The sequence below is a fragment of the Sceloporus occidentalis genome, unplaced genomic scaffold (assembly GCF_023333645.1).
Source record: "Sceloporus occidentalis isolate IW3139 unplaced genomic scaffold, rSceOcc1.0.p SCAF_5, whole genome shotgun sequence".
Lineage (NCBI taxonomy): Eukaryota > Metazoa > Chordata > Lepidosauria > Squamata > Phrynosomatidae > Sceloporus > Sceloporus occidentalis.
Genome location: NW_028316985.1, coordinates 187,239,047 through 187,249,228, shown reverse-complemented (window position 1 = coordinate 187,249,228; position 10,182 = coordinate 187,239,047). Strand labels below are relative to the sequence as shown.

Below are 10,182 nucleotides of genomic sequence, written 5' to 3'. Positions count from 1 at the left end.
GCCTCATTTGCGGTTTGTTGTCAGTTTGGTTCCAGACCTCATAAAATAAATACCTTCTCTGGAGAAATGGCAAATTACAACCTACAAATTAGCAAAGCCCTGACGGCTCTGTCTTTCTGATTGAAACAGGAGAGAAACCCCTTCCCAATCCCAGCCCATGGGCAAAAATAACTTGATCCTAACCTTAGGATTTCTTCTTTTATTTCATGGGAATGTCATAATCTCACATTTATGGAGCACGGGAGGAGGGATCGGGAACACACACACACACACACACACACACACACAAACCCAACAACCCCAAAGCAAGTCTTTCCCTTGATTCTGGAGCTTTTGCAGTTTCTGCACTTAAATTTCTGTTTTGGTGCCAATCCAACCGGGTTAATTGTTGGGTCGCTGGTCAGGCAGAACCCTATGGCTCCAACAAAAAGCCCCATGGTATATCAGGAGAGAAGTGGCCTGGAAGTCTAAAAAATTAGCATTTAATGAAATAATAATAATAATAATATTGAGAAGGAGGAGGAGGAGGTGAAAAAGAAGATTGCAACTAGTCTTGTTAATTTATCAATTTCTTTATCAATGACTTGGAGGAAGGAATAGAGGGAAGGCTTATCAAATTTGCAGATGACCCCAAATTAGGAGGAATAGCTAATACTCCAGAGGACAGGATCAACATTCAAAATGATCTGAATAGACTAGAAAGCTGGGCCAAAGCTAACAAAATGAAATTCAACACGGAGAAATATAAAGTACTGCACTTAGGTATTAAAAATGAAATGCATAGATATAAGATGGGAGAATCCGTGTTCCGTTTCGTGATGGAGTAATGATGGAGGGAAACCAACCGCAGGCCCACCAAAATGGCGAAGGGTCTGGAAATCATGCCTTATGAGGAAAGACTTAGGGAACTGGGGATGTTTAGCCTGGGGAAGAGATGGTTATGGAGTGATAAGATAGCCCTGTTTAAGTATTTGAAGGGATGTCATATATTGAGGGTGGAGCAAGCTTGTTTTCTGATGCTCCAGAGAATAGAAGACAATGGAGCAATGGATGGAAGCTACTGGAAGAGATTCCAGCGTAAGACTAGGAGGAATCTTTTGACAGTAAGGGCTGTTTGACAGTGGAAGACACTGCTGCCTTGGAGATTGGTGGCGTCTCCTTCTTTAAAGGTTTATAAACAGAGGCTGGATGGCTATCTATCCCAGGGACGGCTTGGGTGGTTTCTTCCTGCATGGCAGAAGGGGTTGCTTCAGATGGCCCTTTGGGTCCCTATCAAAAATCTGTGCTTCTATGATTGTGTGTTCCTGCCTGGCAAAAGGGGGTTGGAGTGGATGCCCCTTGGGCTCTCTACCAATTCTATGATTCAATGCTTCTTTTGTCATACCCATTTGCTTTAGGGAAGGCTACAAAAGTGCTGTTGGGGTGGTTGAGTTCAGAGCCACATTGTGTGCCGTGAGTCAAATAACTCTGGTGCCATAGTGGTGGTACTAGTAGAGGTCCCCCCATCTGTCTCCTTCACCACTGAACCATAAGGCAAAGCATGGGTCAGGGAGATCTCTAGTTGCGCCAGGCGGTCAAAGTTCCTTCCCGAATGCCATCTCGGAGCTAATTCGGGCACAGAATCCCTGCTGCGTCCTAGAGAACACAGAAGCTTTGCAGAGGACATTTCCTTTCCGTCATGGAGTAATGACGGAGGGAAACCAACCGCAGGGCCATTAAATGGTGTTAAAGCAACAAACCAGTGTGGGCAGAGCAGGCAGGAGGTCAGCCAATCTCCGGGTGGCACAGTCCCAGTGGTCTGTACCCCACATGTGCCCCCAAACCCTTCCGTCCAACCTACTTGGGCCCAAACCTGGCTTAGGAGTTCCTTATTGGCTGCAATTGATAAAAAACCCAGCTCTCCCAACATGCACAAAAATATATCTGGGCCTTTCTCTTTCCATTTTAACTCAGGCCCAGGGAGTGCAAGGAGTCTGCTACCGGGGGTGAGAAGAGTTCAGTGCGCTTGCGGTGTGGCAGCCAGCCAGCATCGATCCCCCCCCTGCGTCTTCCTCCGGCTGGCCAGGCCAAGCCGACACCAGTGCGAAACACAAAGGTATGTTGTTAAGGTCTCCCCTAAGGGCAGCCTGCACACTTCATAATTCCACCCTTCAATTACACATGACACAGAGTTAAAGACCAAGGAAATAATATAAAAACAAGCATCACAAACCTTTTTAAGCAGTGGAACATTCTGTAATTAACTTTTATGCGCGCACCAAGAGCATTCCAGGCCTGGCGCTGATGGGCTTCCCACTCGCTCCTTTTTGCTCATGCACACACACACACACACACACACACACACACACACACACACACAAAAGTTGTCTACTGGATAGAAATTCTCCCCAGATGAATACGTTCCCAAATATGCTCACAAAAGGTGTGAGCTGCGTTGGGTCCTCTTTGGGAGCAATTGCAGGATATAAATCAAATAAATCAGTTGTGTCCTCTAAAATGTGTGTGTGTGTGTGTCTGTGTGTTGACTATTTGTAGTTGTTCTGAGACAGACCTCTTTTTCTAACGTGAACAGAAAAAGGGCAGCTTTGTTTTTTGGGGGTTTTTTTGTTATGAAATAATTTTTATTAAACATATAAAAATACAGACACTAACTTTAAAATACATACAGTCATCTCAACATGACAATGCTAAACATACTTACTAACTTTAGACATACACATTTTTAATATTCATCTTCATTTCTTCAGTATCATTGTTATTTCAATTCTTCCCATTCACACTTTGAACTTCAGGGCAGCTTCGGTCTAATCTGCAGGGCAGAAATAACACTGCTTTAACTGCCAAAGCTCAATGCTAAGGATGTCTGAGATTTGTAGGGGGATACACACACACACACACACACACACACACACACACACACACACTGTATATATTGAGCCTTATTTGTCAGAGAGCTCAGGTACCCCAACAAACTACAAATCCCAAGATGCCATAGGATGGAGCCATGACAGGTATAGCAGTGTCAAACTGCATTAATTCTGCAATATAGATGCATCCATAAGTCCACATGAGGATATTTATACTACACTGAGGGGATGGAGACCACCTACCCCAGCTTATTGCAAGGCAGGCAATCCTATGGTCCAAAATCTGCCAAGAGGTACTGGCAACCATCAAAGACCAGTGAGAAAATCCCAGTCTCCAGGGTCAGGTCTCTCTGCTGCCATTCAGCTTGATGCCATTGCATGTCAATGGCAACCAAAGATCCCAGCATGAGATTGTAGCTATTAATTCTGAACTCAGATGCTGCCTTGAGTCATGATTCAAGGTGTTGGAAAAGCATTGTTCAATGGAAACGCACCTCTATTTGCAGGGGAATTGCCCAGGTACAACACCAGGGTTGTAATCCTACATCAGAGAGACGTATAGCGCAGCTATATGCTCGCAGAGTTGCACAGCGCTTGAGTAAAATACAATGATTAGAAATGAGAACTGACCCTCCATCTATCGCCTCTCCTTTTCTTCCGTTTTGCTTCTTCCCTCCGGAGTTCCTTCCAGCCTTTTAGAGGAAGCCTTCCTCCTCTCTGTCCCTATTATGACCCACAATGACATTTTGATTGACCATCATTTTGATTACAAAACCCATCTGGAACATTTTGGAGAAGCCTCAATCCGAGAAGAGGGAAATAAAAAATGAAATCTCAGCCATCTTGTGGCTTTCTATTTTTTCCTGGGGTTCCTGCAAAAAGCATTACGAAGATAGCAAGGCTCAGATGGAACTGCAGGGATTACACTCTAAGACTGGTATGAGGAAGGAGCAGAGAAACCGGCGCAGGACGCCAACCGAGGCTCCCTGGCATGAGACCTTTGGGACAGAGGCAGCGATGTTTCCTCCATTGGTCTGAAGTGATGCTGGCAAGGAGAGGGCCAGAGGATTACTCTCATCTCTGCTACCTTCAGGGAGTAAGTTTTATTTTCCAAAGCAATACTGTAGAACCAGCACAGTGTAACGATTTCGGTGTTGGACTAGGAGTCTGGGGCCATGGCTGCACTGATGGGAAAACTTGGCTTACCATCAGGGCTTAGAAATGCAATGCCGAATTAAAGCGGACCCTCCATCTTCTCCAGATTCTGGCTCTTCTAAAGCTGTTTGAATGGAGGAGGTCCAGTCCCCAGGAATGGCCTTTCTTTGACCAAGATCCTGAAAAACCAGAGGCAGTCAGAGGAGACAAGACCTGGTTATACTTAGCTGACAAATATCAGAGAAGGCTCTTAACAGTTTTTTAAACATTCCCTCAAATAGGGAAAGATGTCTCTTTGCCATAGAATGTGCTTTTCCTTAGCTATAGCTTACATTTAGCATGCTCTCCTCTTTAATTGGTCACTGGAAGGTAAACAGGGCATTCATTTGTAAATCTGTTTGCTGCGGAGACACATATCTCTTAGGAAAACAGGTTGAGTATAAGGAATGCTCATTCCTTTCCATGCCTAATTTCTGACATAAATATTAATGGATGCATTTTAGGGGTGACAAGTCCAGGAATCCCTCTGGCCGAGCCGGCTAGCAGACTTTGGAAGCTGCGGTCCATAAAGTTTTCTAGTCCTCGTATCTTTTCCCAGCAGAATGGAGATAAAACGAAATGGCAAAACCTAGGAGCAGCACAGCCGCCTGCTTTCCTTCTAAGTGGAATCAGATGCTTCAGCTCTTGCACATGTTTGTGGGGTGAAAATGGGGGCTATGCGCGCTCCCTCTCTGCCCGCACCCTTGGAGACTCCAAGCCCTGGAAAATAAAACACCACCAGCATTCAGGAGGTTTAATAGCATTTCATTGGTAACCGCAGTGCAATTGCGATATTGCTTCGAAGGCATACACAGGTGATATGGAAAACTCCCAGCCACCCTGCTTTCAAAGAGCCCGAGCTCCAGGGCGGCTCTAAAGCAGTTTTATATCCGGCTTCTGGTTTGTCTCAGTTGCAGCAAAGATCCCTGCCATGGAAAGTGCACTTTAATATTGCAAAAAAGTACAAATACAAATAAAATATAAAATAAAATGAAGTCGGGCTTGTTCTCTTGGGATGGAAGGAGCCTCTCCGGTGCTAAGCACACAAGGGAGGAAAGAGAAGGAAGGGGGAATCCCTCAGCAAAGCAAGAAGATGGGACCTCAGGGCAGCGGCAGCTGGTGCCCCCAAGGACTGGAAGGGCCACGTGGCCCACGGGAAATGGAGTCCGTTCGTTCTGGTTGTGTCCCCTGCCTCTTCTCTTGCAAAGCCTGCAGCACCACAAATCCTTGGCATTTAGTGTGCAACGCACAACTGGGGAGAGTTGAGGGGTTTTGGGTGGGCACAAAAGTGGACTTCAGGGGCCGCATGTGGCTCACAAGCTGCACTTTCCCTACTCCTGGTCTAACCAAATTGAAACACAGGCTGCATCCACACTGCAGAATTAATGCAATTTGACACCGCTATGTTTAGCCTTGAGAAGAGCAGGTTAAGAGGTGATATGATAGCCCTGCTTGAATATTTGAAGGCATGTCACATTGAGGAATGGAGCAAGCTTGTTTTCTGCTGCTCCACAGAACAGGAGCCAATGGAGCAATGGATGCAAAATACAAGAAAAGAGATGCCAGGTCAACATTAAGAGAAACTTCCTGACAATAAGAGCCGTTGGACAGTGGAAGACACTCCCTTGGATAGTAATGGAATCTCCTTCTTTGGAGGTCTTTAAATGGAGGCTGGATGGCCATCTGTCAGGGATCCTTTGATTGAGAGTTCCTGCATGGCAGTAGGGGGTTGGACTGGATGGCCCTTCTTGGGGTCTCTTCCAACTCCATAATTCTATGAACTGACATGGCTCAATACAATGGAATTCTGGGATCTGCAGTTTAGTGAGGTATTTAGCCTTCTTTCCCAAAGAGCTCTGGTGCCACATCAAACTACAAAGTGGAGAAGAGAAGGTTAAAGGGTGACATGGTAGCCCTGTTTAAATAGTGCAAGGGATGCCACACTGAAGATACAGCAAGCTTGTTCTCTGCCATTCCAGCGACTGGAACACAGAGCAAGAGATGCAAATAACAGGAAAAGAGATTCCAGCTCAACATTAGGAAGAACATCCTGATGGTAAGAGCTGTTCGACAGGGGAAGAGGCTGCTGCCTTGAAGCGTGGTGGAGTCTCCTGCTTTGGAGGTTTTAAAATGCTGGGTTTCCATCAGTCACAGGGAGGGCTTGGAGGGTGTCTTCATCTGACGGCTGAAGGGGTTGAAGTGGATGGCCCTTGGTTTTTCTTTAAATCCTGGGATTCTACAATACTGTGATTGTCTCATCCAAATAGAAGGTTTCCTATCCCTTGGCTCAGTCCTCTATCAGAATGGAGACTGTGGTCAAGAAGCCAGGAGAAGACAAGGACTTGGAAGGAAAGCTATGAAGGAAATGGAGAAGATCTGCAAGAGTAAAGAGGTATCATTGAAAACTAAAGCCAGGATTGTCCATGCTATCACGTTTCCAGTTTCTAGGTACGAAAAGCAAAATGTATTAATGTTGGACAGGGAAGAAAGGTGACAGGAAGGGAATTTGTTTGAAATGCAGGGCTGGAGGCCAGTCCGATGGATGTCCCAGACTGCCAAAAAGACAGATAGAGGTGCCCTAAGTCAACTTGAAGGCAATGAGCAAGAGCAAACCAAGCCCTACTTGATTTGGCTGTCATACTTTGAACATATCACGAAACAAAAAGACTCACTGGAAAAGATGGTAATGCTTGGTAAAATAGAAAGCAATAGGAAAAGAAGATCGACATTACAGGTGGACAGACTCCATCAAGGAAACCACAGCTGCCCTGAGTTTGCAAGACACTGAGCCCTTAAGAACCGGGTCTCTGGTGGAGGTCTCTCATTCGGAGGACTGCCAGAAGTTAAAGAGGACTTTTCTGCAATGATCAACAACTTGTTTGCTTGACTTGCTAACATCTGTCACCTCCATCTCTGGCTATTTCATATTTATTCTGCAAAAAAAATCACATCCAGCGTTTGTGTGTGTGCAGAAAACAACATTCTCTGCGCAGAAATAATATTTTGTGATTATGGCTTTTCTTTCTTTCTGCACAGATAAACTATTTTCTTTGCAGACAAAGCTGTTTCCTGCAGATAAATGCTATTTTCCACTAAAAATAAAAGCATGAATTAGTTGCAGAATAAATTCCCAACTACAGCGTTCTTTTGCACAATATTTCTGGGCAGAAATATTATTTTCTGTGCAGAAAGTGCCACTTTCTGGGCCAGAATACTGGAGAAAAGAAGCTTAAAGGGGGACCCAATAGCCATCTTTAAATATTTGAAGGGATGCTATATTGAGGATGGAGTGAGCTTGTTTCCTGCTGCTCCAGAGAATAGGAAACAGTGCCATGGAAGCAAATGCAAATGACAGGAAAAGAAATTCCTCCTAAATATTAGGCAAAACTTCCTGGTAGTAAGAGCTGTTTAGCTGCAAAAGATGCTGCACTGGAGAATGGTGGAGTCTCTATCTTTGGAGGCTTTCAGACAGAGGCTGGATGGCCATCTGTCACAGGGAGGGCTTGGATTGTGAGTTCCTGCATGAACTAGATGACCTTTGGGATCTCTTCCAACTCTAGGATTCTATCATTCTCTGCGAATTTTGTGCAGAATAAGGCTTTTACGGCAAATTATCTTTTTTAAAAAAAACACTGCAGAGTTTTCAAAGACTTTCTTGCAGTGGAAGAAAATAACTAAAGCATAGAATTAGTAAAGCATGGCATCCTGGTTCTTGGGGATATTTGGGGATATTTGAGGCATATGCATCCAGAGATGGGGGAAACTGCAGAGGCTGAACCCCAAATCCTTTCCCCCCTTTCCCATGATGCAACAGATCCCATTTTTCCAGGGCTGAACTGACTTGTTGGCAGTAAAAGCGGACGCAACGGGTGGCAAAGATACAGGGACCTCATGCTCTTACCAGGGTGGTTTCAAGCAGTTCTTTGTTACTCTAACCCAGTGGCTCCCTAACTGTAGTCCTTCAGGTTTTTGGACTCCAGCTCCCAGAAGCCCTGCCAACCTGGTCAACAGTCAGGAATTCTGGGAGCTGAAGTCCAAAACACCTGGTGGACCAAAGTCTGGGAATCCCTGCTGTAACCTACTGACAGATCCCAAGCGTTGTACAGGTGAACCATCTACTTCTCGAAGGCCTACTTTGTACAGAGAACAAAGCCCCAGAAACCAAAGTGCAGTTCTGGTGCATCTGTTCAGCCGTGGCACCTGAGCAGCATTTGCAGGGTTAAGGGCATTGGGCTGAGAGGGGGTAGTATTAAAACCTATGGCTTTGTGACTGAGAAGAATGCAATTTGTGCAGGGAGTGGCTGCTGTCCGTTCCCTTTTGCACAAGAGTGTGCGACAGAAGGCAGGTTGTGTGGTTTGCAAGGCACTGTGCAGCCGCCTTCTCCTCCGCCGGCTCTGGCCTCTGCCTTGCAAGGCTCTTCTCTTGGCTCTTCTCCACCTTGGGCTCAGCTGAAAGGCTTCACCAGCTTCATAGCAGCATAGTTCTGCAAGGAAGAAAAGACAGGAGTGGGATTAAAGGATTAAGACTCTCTGCGGTGGCTCCCAGACTCTGGGAATCCCTTCCTTCCTCACTTTCCTGCGGTCACTGGCTGAAGACCTTTCCACCTCGGCAGGTTTCGGAGAAATGGGTGTCTAAATTTCATGCACATATGCATAATAATACAGAGTGTCCGCGCCATACGCAATCATGCTATGCTCAGCTTTAACCTTACATGGAAGGTTAAGCTGTCATAAAATGAATGGTGTGTGCCGCACCAAATGCGGGAACACTCCCTCATTGAAACTAATGGGGTTTGAGCTTATGCAAACCCCATTAGTTTCAATGAGGGAGTGTTTCCGCATTTGGGAACACTTCGGAGGGGGTGGTCTGGAATGGATCCCCATGTATAGAGAGGGCCCACAATAATAATAATAATAATAATAATAATAATAATAATAATAATAATTTATTTATTTATAGCCCACCTCTCCAATTAGATCGGGGCGGCTGACAACATTAAAAGAACATTAAAATACAATGAAACACAATATTCCCACAAACCCACCCACCTACAATAAAAAACAATACAATTAAATTATTAAAATAAATGATGAAAACAGTGCCACCTTCCTCCCAAATTGGACCCAAGGCAGCTCACAAAAGATGCTTCCAAATAACAGCAACAACAACAACAACAGACCAGTACAAATTTAAAACACAATTAGAACTACATTACTATAGCAGCCAAAAATGCAAAATTCTTTTAAAATTCTAAGTTAAAAAAATATATACAGCCATTCGAAACAGAGCAAAGCAAACACCTCCAATAAGAAGCAAATGCCCCAATTACAGTGTTCCTGAGACATTTGCTGGGATTAGGGGCACAGTACCCCCTGAAAAAAAGGGGGGGGGACTAAATAGAAAATCACTATTTCTTTAACCTGAGAAAACACTTTTCTAGGGATCTGTATGGGGCTGTGCAGGCCGCTCCTTTTAGAACCAGATTGGGGCCGTGGAAATCACATGCCCTGGCCCCAATCTGGCCTTTCCAGGGTGCAAAAAACAGATGCAAAAAGTGGTTCTTTTTTGCACCCTGGAAAGAGTGGCATAGCCACTGTGCTGTGGCTTTATGGTACTCCTTTAGCACTGTGTCATTTAAACGCAGCGCCAGACCAACCGCCTTGGTCTTATAAAGGCGGTATATAAATAAACTTTTACTTACTTACTTACAGAGGAGTGCCATGATGCTGCACGCCATGTGGTGCAGTGCGCAGCATCATGCTGCCATGGGGCGCAGTCAGGGCACATGTCATATGGATGCCACACCCCAACTCCGCCTCCAGGCCTGTCTTAATGGCAGGTCTGCACAGGCCTTATGTCCTCCAGAGCAATGCCATGGTCAACATCTGCTGGAAGCTGGCCATAGAATAGGACCAGAGGAACTACAAACGCCTAGAGAAATATTTTCTGTAGGAATCTCTTAAGTGCTCTCTCTAGCACAACTCTATGGTCAGTTTCCAGCAGAACTTCTCTGGGGGACCAAGACTCAGAGAGAGAACGTATTAATCAAAGCAGCAAATAATCAAATCTGCAAAAGTCAAAGCCACAAATGTGGAGGGCCAACTAACTTTCTTTCTTTCT

The 10,182-nt window shown here is 45.2% G+C and overlaps 1 protein-coding gene across 2 annotated transcripts in view; it reads right to left on the bottom strand.

The window, feature by feature from the left end:
- Window positions 1–4,810: 4,810 nt before the first annotated feature.
- The window catches only part of DYSF (dysferlin), a 167,439-nt gene continuing 162,067 nt past the window's right edge, over window positions 4,811–10,182 (bottom strand). For both annotated transcript variants that reach the window (XM_089526456.1, XM_089526457.1), the window contains one exon: window positions 4,811–8,545. In XM_089526456.1, coding sequence (XP_089382582.1) covers window positions 8,507–8,545 — 39 coding nt within the window. In that variant the 3' untranslated portion in view covers window positions 4,811–8,506. The remainder of the gene's footprint in view (window positions 8,546–10,182) is intronic.